The 25,707-nt window shown below is 43.0% G+C and overlaps 1 protein-coding gene across 1 annotated transcript in view; it reads right to left on the bottom strand.

Moving 5' to 3' along the window:
- The window catches only part of b4galnt4a (beta-1,4-N-acetyl-galactosaminyl transferase 4a), a 125,397-nt gene that overhangs the window by 45,470 nt on the left and 54,220 nt on the right, over window positions 1-25,707 (bottom strand). The window contains exons 3-5 of the mRNA XM_079162459.1: window positions 11,778-11,876; window positions 1,650-1,745; window positions 540-630 (exon numbers count right to left, since the gene is read on the bottom strand). Coding sequence (XP_079018585.1) covers window positions 540-630; window positions 1,650-1,745; window positions 11,778-11,876 — 286 coding nt within the window. The remainder of the gene's footprint in view (window positions 1-539; window positions 631-1,649; window positions 1,746-11,777; window positions 11,877-25,707) is intronic.

Here is a 25,707-nt window from a genome sequence, read left to right on the forward strand (position 1 = left end):
ACTGATTAGTTTTTATAGTCTGTAATCTGGACAACCTCGAAGCGTTTCTATGCGGCTAACTCAGGTCATTTAACACTCGATCAACCTACAACAGCATGTAAAAGGGTTGCGTCTGGCAGCGCGAGGTGACGGGTGCTTGTTAGCGGGCTTGTCAGAATCCTGTAGATAGTGTGACTTTTGAGCCGTCAGCTGGAGAGAGCCATAACACCAGCAAACGCTACAGAAGAGACTGAAATGAACGTTAATCCAATTAATAACTTCATATTGTGCAATTTGTGTGAGGGCACTTGGGTGTTCGGGCTTTTTCAGTTCCTATAGCAACTGGACTCTAGGGTAGGTCTATGGAGGGTCCTGCAATGAGATTTAGCTGTGAGATCCCTGGCATTAAGCCCAAAGAAAAATGTGAATATTCACGATATCAGTGGCTCTGAGGACCTTGGATTGAGTGGGCTGTGGTAATTGTCTACTCTTGTAAAGGACACATGCTCCAAGGCCCTCAGCCTCAGAGGAAGGACTCGCTAATAAGAAGAGCTAGTTACCATCTCTGTAAGGGTGAAGGAAGCCAAATATTCTCAGGCCATAGTTCTTCCACTTGGGAGCAACTGCCAGCTTCCTCAGTGTGGTTCTGGCCTGCAGAGAGAAACAGACGTGAATTCAGATTATAGATGAAGCAGTTGTTGGATTATTACAATAATAAATAAGAATCAATATCAATATCATGAGCGAACCATATCCTCCAACTGACGATTCTCTAGTCAATAGCAATTGTGGCGTTTGAAACTAAGTCATTGAGTTAACTTTAGTGTAGTTAGGTTAGAGCCCTATAATTTCGGGGAACTTGATGATAAAAATGTAATCAGCTGTAAAACGCAGAATATCATGGAATTTGTTCAAATGTGGGTGCAATTTCTGAAAACCAGGGTTTTCCCTTCCATGTTTATCATTTTGCAGAGCCACTAAGCCGAATAAAAAGAAAAATACTATGGCGCTATGTTTTGGTTTCATTTAAGGGCACGCTGCTTCTCTCCTATGCTCTCCTTCACACACAGTCATGTCGAAGAGGCCCTCGAGACGGCTGGCATAGTTCACTTTACACAACTTTAATCCTGATTTTCCACTCGCCGGTAGTTTTTGGAGCTTCCGTAACAAAAGCACCAGATCAGAGACAAACTGGCGTTGGTTCGACGCTCGCTGTTCAAAGACGCAAACCGGGGAGCTACAGCCAATGAGAACGCAAGACACGCGCTGAAGGGAAAGTTGTGGAATGGGTTGCCTGGAATTCCCTACTAACAGCTACGTTTAGAGCACTTTATTGTACATCAAATTCATTGATATTAATTTAAATTTGAATATTTTCTCATGAACTATTATAATTGTATTGATCCACCACATGATTATACACTTTTTCTGATGAGAAAATGATTTTGAATCGTAAAACAGAAAAGGGACAACGCGAAATATGGGAAAAAAATAAAATGGATTTCCTGGGGTCCTAATCTAATCAGGTAGCTGGCAACAGTTAATACAATCTGTTAGTGACAGTGACAATTCATCAACAAAATCGACAGAGAGAAGTAGGCTTTTCATTTCTAGCTGGTGACTACCTCTGTTTGAAGATAAAAAATCCATTGTCTGCTGCTGTTACTTACGTGAGGGTAGTGAGGGAAGTGCAGGTTCTTTCTGAGTTGGGCTATAGAGGAGCCACACCAGTCCTCAAACACATGCAGGTTGGCCTGGCCCTTATACTGCCAACACACAATCACACAGAGAGAGAGAGAGAGAGAGAGAAACAGGTTAGCATCACATTAGCTATAAAATAGGCAGGTTATGCTTCAGTACTCCAGCTACTGGAGGTCCAATCCTGACAGCAAAACTGCCATTTGCACTGGTTCCAGGATATATACTTTTGCGCTCAAATGTATATTATTTCAGAGGCCTCTCCACCGTGCAGGGAGAAATGAGTTCTTGGTGAAACATATGACTGCAGCGTGAAGTTTCCAATGTTCTCACTGTCCTGAATAAGAGAAGGTGACAGAGAGCTCGTCAGGAGTATCCGGGGGGAGGGGGGTGAGCTCAGAATGTCTGGAGCAGTTTGTCAGAGCTCATCCCCTGCGCATAGTCTGACATTTGTCTGAATTACACAGGGAAATCACAGGACATAGCAAGGACAGATGGTGAAACCAGTCTGCCTTCGGGTTCAGTTTCCTCACACACACACACACACACACACACACACACACACACACACACACACACACACACACACACACACACACACACACACACACACACACACACACACACACACACACACACACACACACACACACACGGTTCTGCTCATACACGACAAGAGATGACACTCCGACGAGTCGCGTGTCACGCTGCTTTGGAAGTGAAGTGTATTGTGAAGTGTATTGTATCACATACGATGTTAAAAAAAAAAAAGATGACTATGTTTCACATCCTTAAACACAAACACTCACCACAAACACAGTTTGTGGTTCAGAAAGGGAGACACGCACCATTAAGCATGGCATGGGGGTTAGAGAAGCAGCTGCATGTGCAGACGCATGTGTGCACATTTGCGCACATGCACAACGCAGCCGACAGTATGCATCAAGCCGTAGGGGGTCGTCTCAGTGAGTTAATGAACTGAAAACTCTTAACTTTTCATACGGGACGATCAACCGACGGTACCAACACACATATGCCTTCTTTAATGCGTGACAGCAGTCCCAGCAGGATGCCACTATAATGCCGCCATAGATATTTAAGACATCACACAGAGCTTGAGAATGAGACCATGCAGAGGGGTGGCCTGGTTGGATCAAAGCAAAAGCTGGCTGGATGAAGGTAGCCGTTCTGCCTGTAGAGCAACCGCCTGCTGTAAAGTCAACAAGTGTGAGCTGTCAAACCAATCAATCAGCAAAGTGAGAGTGACCTTGTGACAAAACAAAACACACACATAGCTGCAAAGCATGTTGCGCTTTCATCAGAGGGATTAGAGGGGTGAGACGGGGAAACCTTTCAGGGTAAACACCTCTACATGTCTGCAGGACACTGATGGAAGGTGTCGTGCTCCTTCAGTATCACGCGGGCATGCTAACAGATGGCCCGGCTCTAAGTGGTCCTTTACATTTACCTCCCGCCTCTGTATGGTCAACTAAGTGCCCTGCGCGCTGACAGCAGCACGGCAATTACAGCTCATGCATTAACCATGATGTATTTTTGTTGAGCAAACATGTCAGCTCAAAGCAGTGCGACTCCTGATTTGAGTTCTTCGATTTCCGTGTGCATGTTTTTTTTTTTCTTTCTCTCCTCTTTTCCCCTGCAGAAAGACTGAAGCTAATGAAAAACAGAAAGAGAGGGCAACAGGGATTTTGCTGGGTCGACAGATTCAAATCAGAGGGAAAAAAAAACAAAGATGAGCGAGAATGTCTAATGTTTCAAAAGGGAGTGGCAGAGAGGGGGAATCACGGCGAGGTTAGAGAGATGTTGCTAGTCCCTGTGTAAATATGCCTTATGTAAAGCGTTTAATAGATTTCCTCTGGGTATTAAAAGCAAACTTTCAAATCGGCCTGGCCCCCTTCCTCACCCCTTGTGTTGTCAAATAGCAATAACAGGGCAGCTTTAAAAGTCCCTAATTATTCACACACATATCCCTGTGTAGCGCTGGAGAGGCCACAGGCTGTAAAGTCAGCTTTGTGCTCGGGGCTGCTTGTGTATAATTGATTCTATTTTCTGGGTGACAGCGCTGCGAGAGCGCTGTCTGTGCTCTGGCCTCAACACGATGTGGAATGAAGCAAGAGGGAAGTTATTTTGTTTTCTTCATCCTCAAACTCACCCTTTTGTCCCTGTGCTTCCCTGACTGCTAAACTTTCCCTCGCTCACGTTGTGTCATTTGACTTTTTCCCAGTGAGCGCTGCTTCTGTCTCTGTCTCTCTCAAAGCCTTCAGAGCCACTATCCCTAATGTTGTCTCCTCTTCCCTCTGACCTCTCTATTGCTGCCTCTCCATCCCTCCATCTCCGTCTGCGTGCTGCCAGATGCTGTCGATTGTTCTACTCTGTCTTTTAGTTTCCCTGAGCTCAGCTGTCGCCTGTCAGTTTCCTTCTCTCTCCATCTCGTTTTTTTTGTCTCCTCCTGATTCCTCGTTTTGGAGCGTGGGATAAAGTGCCGCTCACATTAACAATTTGTATAGAGATGCTGAATTTCGTGCTTGTGTGTTGTTGTTTTTTTGGAGGGATTTAGTTGGTTGCATGTGTGTGTTGTGTAGAGACATGCTTGATTGTGCTGTAGCAGTTTTTGTCCTCCCAAACGACATCGTTCTTTACAACCATGACAGCTCAGATTCCCTTTCGTAAATTGGCTGAAGAAGAGACAGAACGACTGCTGCGGCCTTTCTTTCGTTCTTCCTTCCCTCTCATTTGATTTCCTCTGCTCCTCTTAATCCAAAACCAGAGACAGACTTCTGTGATGTCCTGCAAGCATGGCCAAGTAGTCGAATCCACAGACTGGAAGGCTAAGAAAGCATTGTTTCCTGCACTTGAAACCGCTATAATAAATATTCACTACCAGCAAAAATAGAGCACAGGCACAGGTGCAAGAGAAGAACTCAAAACAAAGAAGCTCCATCTGTCAATCACAATCATTGTGTCTGATCTAAAAGGTATGTTTGTTTAGAGTTAGCCTGTTTCAAAGTAGTTAAATGGTGCGCTGAGGCAGAATCTCATGGGCACAAATGTACTGGGTCCTCCTGGCCCTATACTGGCCTATTCTATATATATATATATATGTACTGAAAGTATCACTCTATGTTACGGCTACATTATCAGCAATATGCAGTCATTACAGGTACTGGGATACTGACATTTTTTCTGATATCTATCAACATTTTCAATGGTCATTTCAGCTGATCGACACAAACATCTCTCTTCTTAGTTTGACTGCAGTACAACCATGTGTCTTATATAGTGGATGCATTACTAAACAGTAAACACTTCCAAGAGTCTGCAGTCACTCAAGAAGAAGAAGAAGAAGAAGAGCACAGAATGCAGTTGCAGATACTATGTAGAAAAAATGTATTATAAATAATATTTTGTGTGTGTGTATTTATATAAAATTTAATATTATAAGATATTATTGAAAGAATCCTGCAGCTCACCTGTCCTTGAGCAAGACACCAAAGCCCAGCATTCTATGGTGGCTCTGCCATGAAAGAGTGATGTGTGCTTGTGTTTGAATGAGAAGCGCTGCAGAGCATTTAGTCGTGCTCAAGAGTGAAAAACGGTGAGCAAATGCCATCTACTGTGTTTGCCTTTTGAGAATAAACCTTAACATGTTGAAAGAAAGAAATATATCTTTCACTGTATTCAATATTTGAACGCATCTTTGCTGTAAATAGAGTACAGTACAGTGTATATAGTTTGATACTTTAACCTGTACATAGGTATCATGAGCTAAAGAAGTCTGCAGACTTTCACATTCCTCGTTTAATCTTTTTGTCCATCTGTCTGTTGTCGTCACTCTCTCTTAAGACAGAACCACTGTGTCCTACCTTCTCATTTTTATCTTCCTTACTCTCATCACACTCCAGATGTAGCCCCAACAACTGTCCTACATAATGAGTAGTCTTAAGCTACCATCGTTACAAAGCAACAGGGAACCTACAGCTCATTAATAAGAGGAGGGGAGGAGAGGGGGATGAGAGGAACCAACTGATGCCATCTGTCAAATATGAGGAGTGGAGGCAAGAAAAGAGGAAAGAAAGACAGAACAGGGGAAATGACAGGTGCACGGGAAAGAAGCAGAGTAAGAAGACAACAAGTGATTGATAAAGACGTTAAAAAGAGTGCAGTACACTGCTCAGAGGGGCCGCTAAGAGGCCGCTCAGAACGCCGTCGTGCCTATTTTCCTCAGACCACACATTCCCTCCACATAACCACATCTCTGTGAGCTCGTCTTAGCATATCTCCATCTCGGCTGCTCTCTAATATCTCCTCTCTCTCTCTCTCTCTCACCCATCTGCTCGCTCTATCAACCGGACCAACAAATCAGACTCTCTCTCTCTCTCTCTCTCTCTCTCTCTCTCTCTCTCTCTCTCTCTCTCTCCCTCACGCCCTCCCTCCTCCAGGAGGCTGTCTCTCCCTTTCTCAAAAATCTGGTGCAGCCTTCTGCGTTCCCGCTGGCAGCGAGGCACTGACAAATGGCCGCTCGGCGCACCCACTGACGAGCAATCGCACCAACTGACACTGTAAATCCCTTTTGGATAAAAAAAAAAAAAGGTGAGGCATGATGTTCCTGGCAAAAGGCACACTGGGGTATTCCCCCCAGGGCATATAGGAGAGACAGCATTAAAGCTCACTGTGGATACATCATAACACATACTGTACTGCGGTTTTACTGAGCTGTTATGCTGAAATGTAAGTGTTGAATGAATGATCACAAGATACACGTCACATGCAAGTTGTTCCCGCTGTGGCTACGACAGGAATGTCATTGCTTGAACATATTCCATGAAATCTCTCCATCTGAATTTAGAGCGGGCATTTAAATAGTTCAATGCCCATCTCATCTTTCTCAGCCCATTAGTAATTCAGGAACAAGGAATGAAGAGAAAGTAGTATAAGTAGCTAGGTAAAAGGGTTTTTTCAAAAGGTACAGAGGTTTGAAAGAAGGACATCATATGGGGAGAGATAATGAGAGCTCATTTCACACAGAGGAGAGAGGCAAAAGCATAGAAGGCGAGGTTCATATGATCTAGATTCCAGCCTCATCAACTACTGTAATGAGGATTTGTATAATCTGCCATCTGTCCTGCAATTACATATCTTCTGTCGTTCCAGGGATATAACATGAGGGAGGGGGGTGGATGTGGCTGCAGTGGATACGTTGAGCTGAGGAATGTGACACGGAGAGAATCTCCTGCAACAAGCTGTCGATCACTCTCATGACTGTAATGGGAAGCTGTTAATAGAAATAGCGTTTTGCAGAGACAGATAGAGGAAAGAAAGATGGAGTGAAGGAACAGTGAGAAGAGACGAATACCGCGCTCCTTCTCCCGCGTCCTCCCGCAGTCTAGTCATTCTCCGGAGGGTCGGAGACAAGAGGAAGATCTGATTCCTACTCCAGTCTTGTGACTGCATGCGTTTCTGGGTGAGGAGCCGGCTGTGCCGACTGTGCCGACTGCGCCCACCTGAGTCATGGGTCTGTGTTGTGCCACAGTTCTCTTCCTCACTTCCCTCTTGAGGGGTAAATAATAGGCTGGCCAAATTCAATACCACATCTCCAGTTTGGATTTTCGCACTGCATGAGCCAGAAAACCAGACATCTGAGTGAGTCAGTCGGCCAGGAGACTGCCATCCTCCATCAAACCTTCCTGTGCAAAATGTGACTGTATTTGGTTTAACACCTTATGATGACCCGATTAATCTCACTACACTATTCCTATTTATAATACAGCTGAGATGATGTGCTCTCTTTGGCTTTAATGTGGAACAGTACACATGGAAAGAAATCATTAAAAGTCCCCCTGATATTAAAGTAATCCCTCTTACTATCCCTTTCTTTCTCATCCTGACCAGATAAAATTGTTCATTATGCTCAAAATCCTCTCTGGATCCATGTCGGCTTTTCTGCAAATGACTGTTTATCCCTTCATGACTGGCTACTGCTTGACTCTTAAAAAGTGGGCCAGCTCTCTCTCTCTCTCTCTCTCTCTCTCTCTCTCTGATCTCTAACCAGTGTCAGTATCCGTGACATGTCGCTGTCCTTGACAGACAGAGGATGTCCATTCTACAGCTGCTCGTCTACGCTAATCCACCGCCGCCTCTGGATGAGTTCACCGGCACCGTCATTAAATCACCAGCAGCGGCTGAAAACCACCTGCTAGGATAAACACAGGAAGGACCCACAGCACTTCATTAAAAAACGGTTGAATTCCTTCTCTGTCCAGGGTTCCAGACTGCAACTATTTAGTTGCATTTTGCGACTACTTTTGGAGACACTTAAATCATCATTGTAAATCACGTAAAACACCGGGAGGGTGCGCGGGGGGGGGGGGGGGACAGAGACAGACAGAGAGACAGAGAGAGAGACAGACAGACAGAGACAGACAGACAGAGACAGACAGACAGAGACAGAGACTTGATTTATAGGATGACAGATATCCTTGTATTTGTCATGGTGGGTAAAGCTTTGACTCACGCAGCCCCATTGCACGACTGAAGAGAGACAAACAGTAATACAAACCTTATATATAGAACCTTTCAAAAACAAAGTTACAAAGTACTTTTACAATAAAACCTGATAAAAGTTCTCTCATAGTTACAACAAATAGCATCAGCTAAAAGCCACAAGATAGTAAATTACATCAAAGTCCGATGAGTTAAAATCATAGTACATAGTATAGGAATAGCCCATAAGACTCAAATACACAATTTAATATTTGGTGTCTATGCTTAGAAAATTACAAATTTGAATGAACTATTTCACTTAATAACTTTTTTCTCTCAAAGCACTACTTCACTTTGTGACTTTTCCTTTAAAATAGTATAACAAATAGCTATTTCTATAAATCGTCTATTTATTACAAAAAAACATGTATCAGTAATACAGTTAAGACGGAGAAAAGAATACACAATTGTGCTGCGACGCATGTCGATTAAGTGTGCGCCTATATTTAGTCTGGAGCCCTGTTATCTCTCTCAGGGTGCAGAAATGAGAAATAAAGTGAGCAATCCTTTCATTTTGCTTGTGCACAACAGAGTTTTGTGCGCGTGTGTCTTGCGCCGTATGAATGCTGGATGACCTCTGCCAGTCTGTGACAGCTGGCATATGGCACCACTCTACCTCCACCGGCCTGAGTCTACGCCTCTGACGGCGCCAGCTCAGTAGCCCCTCAGACCTCTGCCATCTTGGCCGCACACCAGCAAAACAGGTTAGAGCTGGTAATTAGGACAGATAGCTAGTGAGCAGAGCAAAGGAAGAGCTGCTGCGCTCCGTGATTTCTGACAGACTCGGCTTAGGTTTGACTCCGCAGAAGTCTGACATAAGAAATGTTTGAGGATACAAGTTTATAAAGATGAATGAAATATTTTAGAGATGTATATTACATTTCCAGAATATTCACAGAAAATAAATGGCATGTTGCTTTATAAGTGGGCTGGAAATGAGTCAAAGAAATGGCATGTTGACTTTACAAGTGAGCTTTGATGCTAGTCACGCCTAATGTAAAATGTAGTCCGTGAGGATGTTGCAAAATTTAGTTCCCTCTGATGCTGCTTGGCTTTTCCAAACTAAACCATAAATAAGACATTTTGTTTGGTCAATGAAATCATATGTCTTTTAATAAGTGCAGACGTTTCCTGTGGTTTTATCAGTTACCAAATACAAAATGATAAAACAGGAAGCTCAGAACAGGATGTTCATAATAAAGAGTCTTGCTGTGCTCAGGCCATGAAATCAATTTATATTTGTGCAATTAGTCGACATGGTCCAGATTCAGCCAGCTTGTTTGGCTGCAGTCCTAGCGTGGCTGTTTCATATCAATGTGACTTCTCGTTTTTTTTAAGTAGCACCAGTAGATGCAGGGCCCAAAATATTCCGGCAACAGATGTTTCTCGGACAGATAATTAGGTACAGATATCCTCCGCATTTGACCATTTACAAAGCCAAAATGACGATATTGGCCATGTCCAGCAATTCAGTTGCCATTGCTTGTTGTGTCAAAAAACAAAGTAAGAAAATATAAGAGTGTGGGTTTATGAATACATTTTGGCGTTTTGATGCGACGTCTTGCTGAGACAAGGCAACAAGACAAAGGCAGGCTAAATCAAGACCGGCTCACCCTGGAGAGTCTGCGGGAATGATAAGAGTTCTTCTGATACCAAAACCAGTATCGGAAATGCCTCCGATACAGCCTCAGAGGCTTGATCGAGTATCGGCGAGAACACAAGTCTATGCACCGATCCCATTTCACGTTATCGTGTCATTTATAAGCTCATTTTCGCCACACAGGAACAACAACAACAACAACAACACGTGTCACTCGCTACCCAATCCGTTCATTCTGCCCAATCGCACTAAACACTCTCATGCAGCCCATTTGCTTTTACTTATCATGCTACATTGTGAAAAACTAATTTAAGAGCTAGTCAACGGAGGTTGCTTTGAGTAACTTTATGATGCATTCAGGTTCTATTCAGTAAAAATGCGTATTAGGCGAAGGGAAATTAGGACATTATCTTGTTGTTGGGGTCAAAATCTAAATGACTAATGATAATGTGTGCTTACAAAGTCTGGTGTCCTTGATGTGATCATTTTTATGGCACCCTGTCCTCGTTGCGTGAACTTCCTCTGACATTAAGCGCCACAGCTGTTTAGTCTATCCAAAAGAACACTCAGCACTGCTTGTAACGATAAATGAAGTTGTAGACGGCGTCAATACTTCATGGCGTCTTCCGATTATAAAAGTGACCTTTGTACTAGAACGAATTGTTAAAGTGTCCAGATACTTAGAATATGCTGTATGAAGGCAATTCGTGTGTGTTATGATTTCGTGACGTAGATGGCCTGTGACACTGTTGTTTACCGAGCATAAATATCCGAGGCTCGGAGACAGATCTCCGAGCAGCCTTGATCCATGTATACTGTATGTGAATCAACTCGGTCTCCTTCTTTGCAAAGAATAAATGTCCTGTTTAATGATTGTTACCACGGCTCGAGGGAATTTTTCGCAACACTTGTCAATTAAATGTAATATTGTAAAATTCCGTTTTTGTAGGAAGGAAAAAATGATGATGGAAAATCTCTTTGAAATAAAACAACAGGTACAGTACTACATTATCCGACATACACTGTGTCCTGCACCCATGTAATGCTTCCTTGTGCAGGAGGCAGTGAAAAAAGTCCAGTATCGCTGCAGTCACAGTCACTTGAAAATAACTTGTGCAACAGTAATTTCCGATCATCCTGTTGGATTCTCTACAGTTTGTCTAGAACTACACACTGTGGTGTTCAGCAGAGATAGTTAAACTTTACCCCAGGTATAGAACGACTAATAAATCATATTTTTTGCAGATTCGGCTTACAGACACACACAGAAAATCCGTTAATTAAACTCTGCTGAACAGGTTACAAATCTAGAGCCGCTTTCCTTATCACAAATCCGCTGCTTAATTGCCCCGTCTCCTGCTCCCTTTGTTACAGTGGATCTACAAACTACATCAGTAAGTGAGCTGAAGAATTAGGATGAATCAAATCGAGGAGTAATCTTCAGGTCATAGGTGCCTTTAAATATAGCCCGCTAATGGTTTTGGATGAAATATTATCATCCTCAGACAATAATTTATCATGATAACCGCAAGGTACATTTTGTTCTTCCGATAACGGCCCCAGAAAAGGACTGGTTCTCTATGTGACCTTAAATATCAACTGCTCTTTAAAAGGACAAGTGAAAGAAAAAGGGAGTAAAACATCTGCTGCGGAATCATAATTTAGAAAAAGAAAAACACTCAAGTATCAAGGCAGTGATGAAGCGCCGTTAATAAAACCATTTTCATAAAGGTTGATGAAAGTTCGGTGCGTGTGTGCGAGGCCTTGCCAGGTTTAGCTGATGAGTCACACACACATCGTAAAACTACTGAAGGACCTGAACACAGGAATGCTTATCCGTCTGGAAGATGGAATGAAGGGCTTAGAAAGAAGACGGTTGAGGGATAAGTGCAAGCCTCGGTAAAAAAAAGAAGAAGAGAGGAGTGAATATAATTTATTTTACCTCTGGTTTCCATGGCAATTTCTTGTGACGCTGGCTGAGGAACTTCCGGATGCTGGTATGGTCTCTGCCATCACCCCCTCCTGTGATTGGCTCGTCATCCTTGAAAGAATACAGCAGAGACAAAGACACACTTATTAAAATGAAAAACATACAGTGGTTTAATCTATGCATGAAGGCATGCAACCATCCATCCATCACTGTGACTCCCCACCATAAGCCACATAATTGATGTATGAGATAAAGTAGCATCATTAAAAATCACAACCCTCACTTATTCATGGAGCATTAAGCAGTCCATACAGTAGAGTACAAACAGCTGAGAATACCACACACACACACACACACACACACACACACACACACACACACACACGTATATCCTGAGAGAGCAAGCCAAAGAATCACAGGGTTATTTCCCAAGAAGGCTACTATTAAGATCCTGTTGAATCTCCTCTTCACCATTCACTCCTAATCCAGCCCTTGACTCGCCAAAGCCCTAATCTCCAACAAACTCTAACCATCCACCCTGCCGGCCAAAATCTCCTCTCCAGGGAGCCTGAACTCTCCCCCTGATCTGGGATTTAGCCTGGTGCTCTGGCCAGAGCACAGCGGGGCTCTTTCTCCGCGGCCTGCTAAGCAGCATGTTAATGGTAACGCTGTGGCGTGGTGTGTGACGGGCAGGACAGAGCAGAGAGGAGATGAGAGGATGCCGGGCTCCCAGAGAAGGAACCGAGTCGCGGAGCTGTTAAATGAGTCACAAAGCATCCTCCATTTAGCAGGTCAAAGAGGAGGCATACCTCCACCGAGACAAGCTGGAGAGGTTTCCAGCACCCCTGAAATAAGAGGCTTTTGTCGAGAAGGCACCCGTGTTTACAAAAGAATCGGGGGAGGAAGAAGACTTTTTTGAAAGTAGAGGAGGCAAAGAGACAGAGCTGTCGGATGCCAAGCCTTTGATTGCTTTTTTTAACTTCCAAGGGAGAGAGATGAAGGAGGGCAGGGAAGGTAATGATGAAGAAATGTGACAACAGGCTCCCCTCCTGTCTAACACCAGCGTCCCTGATGTCTGCGCGTACGCAAAGACTCACAAACCTCTCCAGCACTAGTTTTGTCACACACGCACATAGATTCACTCACTTGAAGGACACAGCATCCATATTGCATCAGTCAGGCATGAAACAAAGACACCAGAAGAATGAAAGTATACGAGACTGGACTCAGCGGTCAGTAAAATAAAAAAAATAATTCATAAGGTGACTTGTTGGAAAACTCTGGGCAACTTGATTTCAACACCTGCAGAAAAAAGATCATTTTTGACACAGTACGTTGAAAAGCTTAGTAAAGCAGCAACCTAAATGTTTTGGCTTTTGAATACCTGCTACAGCTAAATTCCAGTCATCACCATGCAACTAGAAATAAAGCCCTGATGGAAATTGTATCTAATTATTGGCTCTTAATTCCACAATCTACCATAATGCAGTACTGGACCACAACTTTGAATATAACAAATGTCCACATTATTCAAGATTTTTACCGCCGTCTGGAATACTGCATGCTACGAAAACATTGTGCACACGTATGTAAAATATATTTAAACAGAGAGTAAGAGCAAGAGTAAGAATTCCCTTTGAACCTTATCTTTATAAAGTTTTAGTTCTACAGCAATTGTCTGCTTTTGCATTAACTCTTTACAGCCCTGTTTCCTTATTAACACTTTTCATTATTGAGTGCTTCTTTACGTTTGAGGTGTTATCATTTTTGTCATCAACACGGCAAAGCTCAGCGTTACTATCACTTCTCATAAAGTTGTCTCTGTGACATTGTTTGCCTGTACTATGAGCAAACCAAGAGCTTTTGGATTCTGCCTGTGACAAGCAGTTACCTTGCCAGCCAATCAGCTTTCACTATTAGAACAGGTGCGATGGCTGTTTGAACGATTACGAAGGATTATCCGTGTGGGTAAAGGACTTTATGATCTGTGGAACTGGTTACTGAAAGAAACAATTTTAGAAATAGCACGATGTCAACCCTTAATCACTGCGTGGGCTTGGACTGTAATTCACACGGACAACACTTTGCAAAAGCCCTGCCTCAGCTCGATCCAACTGAAAGTCTGCTTATCGATGCAACACTAAAAGGTACAGTTAAACTCATTGACCTGAGGTTGCACAACATCCATCAGCTGCACCTCTTGTTCCCCTACGGTGCATAACGACTTTACACTCCAGCAAGATGTTGCCATCACTTATAGCGCACTACAAATACTTGTAACATTTTGCGTGACTCATTACCTCAGAGTTACAGTCCGTAATTTATAAGGAGATCTTCATTTTCCTGGCAATGGGCCCAGAAGTGTGTTAACGTGTTTCACTGAGAATTAAAGTTTATGCTAAAGGGCCCGTCAGATGGCCTTATGTATTAAACATTGCATGAAGGCAAAACAGGGACCATCAATCACACTGATGAGACATGTTTACATTGCCATTTACCTTGTTGACTTTCAGTCAAATAAAAAGACAAATTATCTTTAACAATGCGTGCATGTGTGCGCTATGGGAGGAATGCATCAGAGGCGGAAAGAGTGAGGGAGAGCAGCATTTAATTACTAGCTGAACTTAGTTGTTTTATGTATGAACACGCGTGGCAAAGTTGTAAAACCGTGCAGGGATTGAATGAAAGATCAGCTGTCCGATCAGTGAGCTTCTGTCACTGATATCCATCCACCCACCGGTCCAAAAACTAAACTCACTGTAGTGGGTGCTAGCCTCGCACACTCCCACGTTCATACGGCACTTGCTGATTCATCGCCCAGGGAAACAGCTGGAGCCAGTGTCCTAGAATACCAATGAGCTTAATTAATCTCCCTTATTAAACACAAACAAGCCAAAAGACGGCAGGAAGTGTGTGTGTGTGTGTGTGTGTGTGTGTGTGTGTGTGTGTGTGTGTGTGTGTGTGTGTGTGTGTGTGTGTGTGTGTGTGTGTGTGTGTGTGTGTGTGTCTGTGTGTGTCACAAATCTCTTCACCCCCCCTTCACCCATACCCACCATGACAAAACCTGCAAATGAGCTCAGCTCCACAAATCATAGCTTCATCTAGAGCGAACCTGCAACATGAAAGTTAATAACCAGTGTGCAATAATTACATTATTCATCATTTTTCAATCCTGTTAACCACCACAGAGATATAGAGTATGTTAATTAGTCCCACCATAATAATAATAATAGTAATAATAATAACAATATAGACATTGTCCCTCCTATGGTCTCGCTGATTCAACAGTGGCTCCTGGTCCCTGGATGCTCACTGTTCATATTAATACGCGTGGCGGGAAGCAAGGATGTCTGGGTGGCTGTTATTGCAGCAATGACTAATGGCTAATGGATTCATCCCCAAAAATATACGCTGTAATGAAAGCTGTGCTCATCTGTGATGGGGATGTTTCTAAATCGAATACAGAACACATATATTCAGATACTGTGCATCAGATGCCGTTGGATAAGACCAGACATTTGTAATCTATGAGACAACATGGCTGTGATGCATAGGCTGAGAGATTTCTACAGAGAGACAAAGCTAGATAAAAGAAAAGAGTGAGACGAAGAGAAGCGACAGATAGAGGAAAAAGAGATTAAAAAATCGACAGACTGGAGAATAAGTAACAGAACACAAGACAGATAAACAAGAGACAAACACAGAAGAGAGGAAAGGTGACCAATGGAGCAATAACGAGAAGGAAAAACAGCATGACTGAGAAGCTCTTTGATAGGTAGGGCTCAGTGCGTAGTGCCAGACTGGTTCTCAGAAATCCCTCTGGCACAGCAAATGTCTGAAGCGACTGCGGACTGCCAGAATCTCTTTCCCACCGCTCTGTACCGAACAGACCAAACAGACCAGCTCAGAGCAGCGCCACAAAGCCCTGTGAAGTATTACACACTCACCAGCACTGCGGCTCTCTGTGTGTGTGTGTGATGAGACTAGAACTGGAAAAAAAAGATGGCATTTCAGTTCACAATTCTTTGCACAATTGAGTGCAAAACAGCAAAAAAAAAAAAGCTCACCAAGATGGTTGTTGTTGCAAAGACGGTGATTGGCAAGTCACAGAAACAATGCTGCAATATATTTGAAAGTGCTGCCAGGCTAAACATACGAAGAGTTTGAGCTGCTCCTGTCTGGCCATCGATTTAGGGTCCCATGGGCCAGATGGAACATATACGAGTCTTTCATTCCCTGTGCCATACAGGCATTGAACACAATGACAGGGAACATGTTTCTTTTATGAGATGTTCTTTCTTTTATCATTTATAGAACTTTGTTGCCGATACCTGCCCATTCTTAGATATTGTATATTTGTATGTTTTCAATGTAGCGTTGTGTTCGGTGTATTGTACGTCCCGTTGGTGGAAAACAAAGTCAATCCAAACAATTCTCAGGATATACTGGAAACCATAGCTATGCAGTATCTCTACAGTTAAATAGTAATAAAGACAGGACAGCAACTTGTTTTGTAACAGCCACCATGTCGTTCTTTGAAATGTTGTTTCGTTGAAATGAATTATGCTGACGCAGTTCTAGGTTAATTCATATCAAAGCCAGTCCACATTATAAAGAAGCTTGAAATGGGCACGAAGCATAGTGCCGGAGCAAACCCAAGGTTAACTACACACTTATCCTCTTCTGAAAAGCTAAAGTAATGTAAGTTTCTAATCAATGCTTGGAATTTCCAGAATGGTTAAAGATAACAAAACTTGATTAAAAAGCCCTGTAAGTATTTTAGCATCGTAAAGAAGATATGAAGACCAACGTGTTAGGAATATTGAATTTCACATGCGAGTGTCTTTAAGTAACAAAGAAAACAGGGAATATTGAGGATTTCCTATGGATATCGAGGGAGTCGGACAAAGACGGAGATGATGCGGCTCACTTTTATTTCTCCAGTTCATACCTTAGAGGACCAATTATGCCACCTCCTCACAGGGAGCTAGCAATTAGCTGAATTACTCTCACAAGACTCTTGTTGGAATTCAAAAGCGTGTTTATGCAAGTCCTTGGACACACCGGGTGATTATTACAAATGTCTTCAGTTGGACCCATGTGCACTTGCTCTTTCACCATCCACGAACACACTCACCATGGCAACAAGAGGTCTGCCGCCACAAACCTGCATGAAACAGTTTGTGAGCTATTCACGTGTTCCTACATTCGGGAAAGTGCATGTGTGTTTCTCATGCTGTGCTGTCAATTTAATCACTGTGTTGCAAAGTAAATGTTCTTTTGGGAAGCAGACGAGAGGAAGAGAGCCGTGAAGTATGAGTCAGGGGTTGGACTATGAACCACAGATCTCTCTTGAGTAGTTACAGTAAGTTGTTGTTATTGACCATAAAAGATCAGTACAGCGCTTGCACCATGGCACGTGCTAAGTTATTCAAAACACACTCAGATACATGGCTGTGTTAACTTGAAATGGCCTCTATTTTTTAAGCATGTTAGAGCAGGGAGAGCTGGCTGATGTAAGCTGGCCACTTTGATACATACGTCTAGTATTGGCCCGTCAGCAAACACGGATGGAAACTGAAATGAAATGTTTGCCTGCAGATAGGTTGATGTGGCTGCTCCTGGTGTTGGCTAACGAATAGGATTGTCCTGGGAACAATCTCAATGATCCTGGATCAGCACTCATGAGCCCCGAGAGGTTGATTAAATCTGCACCCTGATCTCACAATCAGCCGCTCCCGTCTATTTCAGAGAGAATATACAGCTTCGGGAGCCCCGATACCTTTACATACAAATCCCTATTCCTTTTAACAAGGTGGCTGGCACTGCTGAATAGAAATCAGCCCGATGCACATTCAGTTAATCTATTGCAGAACAAATCCCAGCCAAAAGAAAGAAGGAGTGCAACTATTTTTGTCTCCCTGTTTGCATTATTCATGTACGAAATTGCATGCCGGTCAATGAAACAACAGTGGGAAGGGCTGAGTGAGGAAGAGAGGGAGAAAAATGGAACGTGGATAAGGGACGGCCGCTGTCGATAATAGGAGTGATAGAGTCAGTGGCTCCAATTCATTGGTTGAAAGATTAATGATGCAGAGATGAGTATGGCAGGGAGACAATAAGAAGCAGAGGAGAAGGAGGAGGGAACCGAGGGAGGGAGGGGGAAGAGACGGACGGATGGTGAGAGGAAAACATTTGAGGAAGAAAAGGGGAGAAGATGAACAATTATTAACCTTATAAAGCGCTGATTTTAATTTGATAAGTCCTGATTTAATTTGCCGATTATGTCTGTGTGTGCGCATGAGTGTGTTCTAGAGTACAGCAACATGAGGTCTGTATGGATCGCGTGCGTGCAGCCGTGCGTTTCCGACACAACATGCAGCACACATTGAGGTGTACTGTGCGTCACAGAGTGTGTCGTCTATTGATTTTGGCCTGGGACAAGGTGGTAGGACTTCTGTTAGGCCTGAGTCCACATCAATACAGCAGACATGTAAGGACAGTAGCTGTGAGGAAGAGTTAAATCTCTCTCCGGATCAATAGTGGTCTGAAGAACTTTGTCTGGGTTGTCACATTTGGCCACTGCTCTAATCTAAAATATGAATTTATCAGGGCCTCTTGGTGAAACAAAATCTGGCCTAATGCTTCACATCCAAAGTAAACCTACAGGTTAATGAAAAATGAACAGCACAGCAGCTCAGTGGCAGCAGTGCATTATGGGTGCCTGCAATGAATCAGAATCATACGGAAATATTTGGCTGACTGATTGAGGGCAGGATTTTGCATTAGGTTGAGTGGTTGAGAGAGAGAAAGCAGGCAAAGCATAAACCCTCTTTTTGATGGCTTGTAATCTTTGCAGCGTAATTAAAACGGTCTGAGCAGTGATTCAGTACAACCTCAGGAAAAATACTCAGTGCAAAGACAGCTAAAGGTGCCTTTAATCATTATAGATTCAATGTAAGTAGAGCTTGAACAAGATACGGGTCAGATGAGTGGAAAAGGAGAAGAAACGGTAGGAAGGGGACAGAGAGCGGATGCGGGGAGTAAAGACAGAAAGCATCTGAGCTGGAATCCAGCGTTATGCCACGCTCTCCCTTTGTTGGAGCAGCCCAGCATGTTTTACTGTCTGAGCAACAAATTGTATTACTCTGTACTTTCTATCACAGTAAGGGATAAAGATTTTGAAAAAGAGGAATAAAGAAGAGAGGTCTGTCGTCCACATTAGGTCTAGTTTTTCTGTCCAGGCTGATTATTACTGACGGGGTGTGACATGGGGCAGCTGGCAAACAGAACAGGCAAACAGTCCACTGCCAATCATCCCCGACCTGCTCGGTGCTGAATCTGACCTAATCAACACTGAGCCTACTGCAGAGAAACCGAGGCGCTCTCAGACAGAGATGGACGCGAATGCACAAACCGACAAACAGGCTGCTCTCCTGAGACCGTAATGGCGCATTAACTTGTGCTCGGCATTTTTTTTATCCTTAACTGTTTTTCCACAGCCTTAAACGGCGAAAAACCAAGATGGATGGATTCATTTTATTTTTCCCTGACTGACATCTACGTTTCTTAAACATAAAGTCCTATCGGTTCTGACCACAGTGTATTCGAAGTACAGCCACACAGTAAAAAGGCACCTGGCTGTTTCTTTTGGCAGAGCTGAGCACCGCCGAAGGTTTTAAAAAGCCTACGCTTTTCAGAAAAGACCATATGAGGTAAGTCGCTTCTTTTTACCAGGAAGAAAAGGTTTCTCAGGAGGCTGGTGGTTTCCAACAACAAGAATGGAGAGAAGCAACAAAGACACTATACAAAGAATGGTTTTGTTAGTGAGTAAATAAAAGGAGCTATTTTGTGCCTGCAGTGAACATTTAAAAAATGTCAAACATCAGGAGGCAGTGTAGGATCAAATCCGGCAAATTTCGGGAACATCTGGTAAGTGTTTATTTAGCATTTACCGTTTTATCAGATTTTAAACATACTAATTAGCTAAGTAACCAGCTGGATCAGTGACACCTGCAGGCAACAGGTTTTAATACAGCAGGTCGTTTGTTCTCTTTCATTTCTATAGCTACTGATTCTGTGCGAGTGTTTGAAGTTTGAAGTACATCTAAACTCCTGCTGGTGTGACGTCAATGCGTTCGCTGTGTATCGTCACAATAGGCCTGTGTGTTGAGAGCTTGTGCATCAAACTGTGTGTTTATCGCACATGGCACCCAAAACCTCTGCACATCTGGTAGTAGCACATCAAAGTATAAATGCAAGATACTAAAGCACTCCCTCCTCCCACTCTACACCAAACAGCTCCCTTGACCTGAAACCAAGGATGTAAAATGAGGCAACTCTCTCCGTCCGCCCACACACACACACACACACACACACACACACACACACACACACACACAGCTCTCCATCACGTATCTACTTCGTAAAAGAGAACGCATTAAAATGCTGAAGTGAATTATGAAAGAAAAAAGCGTCCATGTAAAGTTTAACGATGGGAGATACTAGCAAAATGTGCTGGGGTCTATAATCTGGAAGTTACTTTTCATAACCTCAACAATAATAAATTAATAGGAATTCACCAACCCATAACATAGCAGACACATTACATTACATTACAGTCATTTAGCAGACGCTTTTATCCAAAGCGACTTACAATAAGTGTATTCAACATCGGTATACAAGAGAACTACTAGTCACCAGAAGTCATAAGTGCATCTCCTTTGCTAAACAAGTATCTAAGAGCATAAACCAGGGCAAACGTACAGTGCAGGAACAAACATACAATAAGTGCAACGAACTAATACGATTACAATAAGTGCAACGAACTAATACGATTACAATGAGTGCTAAGTGGAAGGCTCAGGGCAGTACTTCTTGAAGAGTTTTCAGCCTGCGCCGAAAGATGGGCAGTGACTCCGCTGTCCTGACGTCAGTGGGGAGTTCATTCCACCGCTGTGGGGCCAGGACAGAAAACAGCCGCGACCGGGTCGATCGGCCGCAGGGACCTCTGAGCGACGGGGGAACCAATCGCCCTGACCAACTAAAATGCACACCAACACTCCCAAGTTAAAGTGCGTCGGTGTACGTGTGTTCAGTTACGTACAGTACATGTGCATGCACACAGTTCCACTTCATTATAATAAAAACCAGCTCGTTGGGACCAATAATATATCAGCAAGACACCAGAAGGTGGTCCCGTCTTCATTATCCTAAGTAAAGACAACACTGAAAGAGGACCTCGACTGCTATTATGGAGATTTCGCAGCGATTAGCTATACTAACAATCAATGCTTACATCTTGTTATCTTACCCCTGCTGAATAATTACACCGATAGCAACAATCTCATACAGGAGGTCTACGGGTCTATTTCCTGCACTAAATATGTTAAGAACAAGGATCAGTCATTACAACAAAATAAGCCCCAACCGAGAGTCTGAGTAAACCAGTATGCCCTTCACTGGCACAGCAGCCTCTAAAATGAAGCCATTAGTTACACCTGCGTTTGACAAGTCAAAATGTCTGCTGAGAGGACGGTCTATGGGCGAGCTGAATGTCAGCTGTAGCAGTGGTGTGGTACTGCGATCGGTCTGAGACACGGGGAGGAAAGTGAGCAGCAGTTTCAGCTGTTGTCAATTTACAATTACCGCTCACGGCAATTTATCTCCCCTGTAGTGAGCAACAAGCCAACCATGCGTTTCTCTGGGGTGAGAAAAGACAACAATCCACTGAGTAACAGTCGTAGTCTGTGCTCGCTTTGGGTTTTCACAAGCTGTATTCTGTAAAGTAAGTCAAGGAGGTTGAGGCGATGAACCGCAAAGTATCTGCTTTAAGTTCATAACATGCTCAAAAACGTAGATATATTTTTTTTAAAACCAAGGGCAGCTTTGACCGCAAAGTGTTTCTTTTTTTTTTATAAAACCTTGAGAAATAAGAATGTTATGAAATATATAACATAAAAAAAGATGCCACTACACAAGCAGCTACATCTAGAACTTACAGCAAACATGACATATTGACCTTGTAATGTGTGTTTCGGAGCATTTCACGTGCACTCTCTGGGATATGTAGGTTCCCTACCATCAGCCCGATTTTATGCTACTGACATTTCTGCTGACCACGAGCTCTCTGCCTTGCTTTAGTATTTTCTTCCCTCCAACCTTCTTCCGAGGGCAATTTTCCAGCTCTTTCCTCTCTTCCCTTCTACTGAGAAATACTGTTTAATTCAGTGTGATTGAACTTTTGCTTTAAGTCCAGAGAGGGCAAAATGAAAGCTTAATTTAAAACCTGGCCCTCCCTGACTAGATGTATGAAGGACCACTGGATACGTAAGCTCTTTAAGTGCTCTTTAAAATCTTTGCAAAGCACTCAATATAAAGTGTACTTAAAGACCTGGTGCAACCCAAAACTAACTGAGATTAATGGTAACAGTAAGTAACTATCAATCACCCACCCTGGCTAAAGACTGATAAAGAAATATTCAGAAGCAAAAGGAAAATAAAGACTAAAATGAAAAAAAGAGCTCGGCACTTGGGTAAAAAGTTTGAATTTAGAAAGCTTTAAAAACACAAAAGCTTTTTAATTAATAAGCATAACAAAGGTTAAAAAAAGGCAATAGTGTATTTGACTGTGCTTTGTTTTTGTGTGGGTGTTTAAATAGAGCTCATTGTTGTACTTTCAATTTGGGAGGCTGGCCAGTGGGAGACGGGGAGATGAGATGTCTTGTGGCCACATCAGACTCCATTTTTACCTGGCTTAAACAAACACAAAGGATTTGTCAGCAAAGCCCGTGGCACCAGGGGGATGACTTTTACAGTTTCCTTTTTTCTTCATTTTTTACCTTTTCATCCTTCCCCCACGCTTTCTTTTTGCTTCCTTTTAAATTGTGCCATCACCCCTGGGCCCAGAGAACATTTCAGACTCAGTCTTTCATCTCAAAGAAAGCTACCCTCTGTAGCTCAGCATCCATGCGCGGATTCTGTGCATGTACATATGTGTGTATTTCAGACGACCGTCATCTTTGACCTTTGTGAAGTTAGCTTTTTAAAATACCTGCTTTGCTCCTGGAATCCCTTCTTTTCTTACCTCTTGGAGCCTCTATAGGCCTGTCAGTGCAACTCAAACAAACAGACTTGAGCAGCTTTGAGGAGGAGGCCTCTGGTTAATAAACTGTGTCAAAATGAATGTCTCTCCAGCTCTCTCCTGCACAGCACGCTTCATCGACTGCACACCTGTTCGGAGATCTCACATCCACCTGTTTTGGTTTTGATAAGAAAAAAATAAAAATAAATGTCCATGCCTCTCCTCACTTCCCTTCACTTGCCTCTACGTTGCGTCGTCATCTGCAAGCATTCATACCCTCTTTCACAGAGACAACAAGGCAGACAAAGTAATTACAATGCTCCTGCTGCTGGGTGTTTAATGTCCCTGTTAGCCAACTATAACCTCGGAGCCACTTCACAGCAACGTGCCGCCTCCGATTGGCCCGACAGCTTTTTCACAACACCAAGACATGCTGCAACCCGCTGAACACACACCACGGGTCACATTTATGCAGTTTCATTCATGAAATCATACTGCTAGATAAAAGCTCACCGACTCTGATGAAGACACACATGGCGTCAAAACGTTAGTCCTCTAATAACGTTTGCTGCTTTAAACCTGTGTGTTCCAGTTGACTTTGGACCAAATCTCTGAAGTCTATTCCAATACAAGGTTGCCCTAAACTGCCTGTCAGAGAGTCTGAGAGCATCGGACAGGTCAGATACTCCTCGTGGGATGGTTGAAGCGCATCACGCCTCTTCCTTCAGGGAAGAATTACTGTAGGTAAACTTTTCATTTCATACATTTCATCAAAGTCATTGAGGTTTGTCTACTCCGTGTGGAAACACTAAAATGAAGACAACATTTCTACCAAGTTTCTGATAAAATACTGAAAGTATCCTGCAACCTTTCTTAAGGCATGTATGGCAATGTATGTCTACTTATGACAGCTGCTCCATCAGTCAGCTTTCACGGTAGAAAAACACAAAATGAAGACATTTTAAGTGTTTGCCGATACAAATGGCATCTTTTATCTCCCGTGCACTATTCTGAGACTTGGTTTGCTTTTTCTGCCTCGTCATTCTGCCTCCAACCTCTCCGACATCACCTCTATTTATACACCCACGCAGCAAACCGACTACTAGCTTGGTGGCATGGGTATTCAATGGTGCCTGTGCATGTTGGTGGAGATGGATGGCGGCAAGAAAAGAACAATGAATCTTCATCATAGTCCGTCACCGTTTCTCTCTCGCCCATACACACCCACGGTCCCAAGCTGCTGCTTTGTCTTCCGGCTACCGTTTTGTATATCTCAGACCTCAACGCTCTCCCCTGTCTCTTTACCCATCATCGCTTGTGTTTTCTATCCATCCATCCACACATCCGTCCAACATCTGGACACCGGGAAGGAGGCGTATAGGTAATTCATAGCTCATTGCAGGACACCACCGACTCTATTTACAGCATGCCCACATTGTTCTGGAGCCTCCATCGATGAGAACCAGGTGCGTGGGTTGTGATTTCAGCTACCTGCAGGCGTCTCGTCAGATCAGAGATGACATGTACTGTACGTATACCACCACCTGTTGCACTGTCTTCAAGAAAACCCACACACTGTATGAGACCACTCACTTCTTCAGTACTGGACACGAAGATACAAAGCTAGTGACTTACGCTGTTGGAAAACATTATAAGAAGACTTTGGCATTTCGGTGTGCTACTGCATGGTTCATATTATTATATTGTCTGTGTGAGATTCATATCCTGTCTTGTTTCAGTCTTCAGCATACTGACAGAAATTCTTAGAAAACTTATATGGAAGAGCAATAAAATCAATGAACTTTTATTGCGTGATTGCAGAATGTCCTATGCTGGAGGAGGACAATGATTGGGTGTGACACAGTGGTTGCTCAGGGTCAACTCTTTCAATTTCACATCATCTCTTCTTCTGTTGCTATGTCCATCACATCTATGTCCAATTTTCACTCTCTCTCTCTCTCTCTCTCTCTCTCTCTCTCTCTCTCTCTCTCTCTCTCTCTCTCTCTCTCTCTCTCTCTCTCTCTCTCTCTCTCTCTCTCTCTCTCTCTCTCTCTCTCTCTCTCTCTCTCTCTCTCTCTCTCTCTCTCTCTCTCTCTATGCAATTCTGGAAATAGTATAACGGGTCATTTAACATTTTGCTCTAGGTGTAATACAAAATCAACCAAACCTTCTACAGCTTTTCCACATGAAAAAAAAAACCCAAGTACTCAGTCTTTTCAGTTTTTCCATCCTACATTTCACACAACAGTCACCTGAAATGATCCAATTTAAAGAACAAACTATGACTTCCTTTATGTGCTTGTCTTGTGCTTCAACCGGTGACTCTACAGTGAAGCTGGTGACACGAGGGCGTAGAATTGTCCCTCGCAATAGTTTTGATAAAAGAGTACAATATAACTACTGTTGTTGAGGAAGACACCAGCTCTGTACTTACAGTTCGGTTCAGGAAATCCTGTGTCATATTGATTCAGTAAGTGTAGGGAAGCCACTTCCGTAAAATAACATAAAAATGCCCAAAAAGCACTTTTATTGATTTTAAATGATGCCCTGGCTGGCCTATACTCTCCCAAATCATATCTCAACATGTCAGCAGTCCTTTTTAAAAAAAAATTGGCTTTGATAGAGTGAAGTATGCCTGTGTACAGGTCAGCTTTGGTCAGCCAACGTCAATTCTGATTTTGGAAGGCGCATATATCGCAGTCTTATTGTACTTTTATATATTATATAACTATATATTTCACTTTTTTTTATCACTAATAGTGTTCAATCTATCTAATACAGAAGTTTGGCATCATTTTGAGAGCCTGGGCTATATGAAAACTTGTAAAATATGGCTAATTTTTGTCAGAATTTCAGTTT

The sequence above is a fragment of the Pholis gunnellus genome (assembly GCF_910591455.1).
Source record: "Pholis gunnellus genome assembly, chromosome: 7".
NCBI classification, from domain to species: Eukaryota; Metazoa; Chordata; class Actinopteri; order Perciformes; family Pholidae; genus Pholis; species Pholis gunnellus.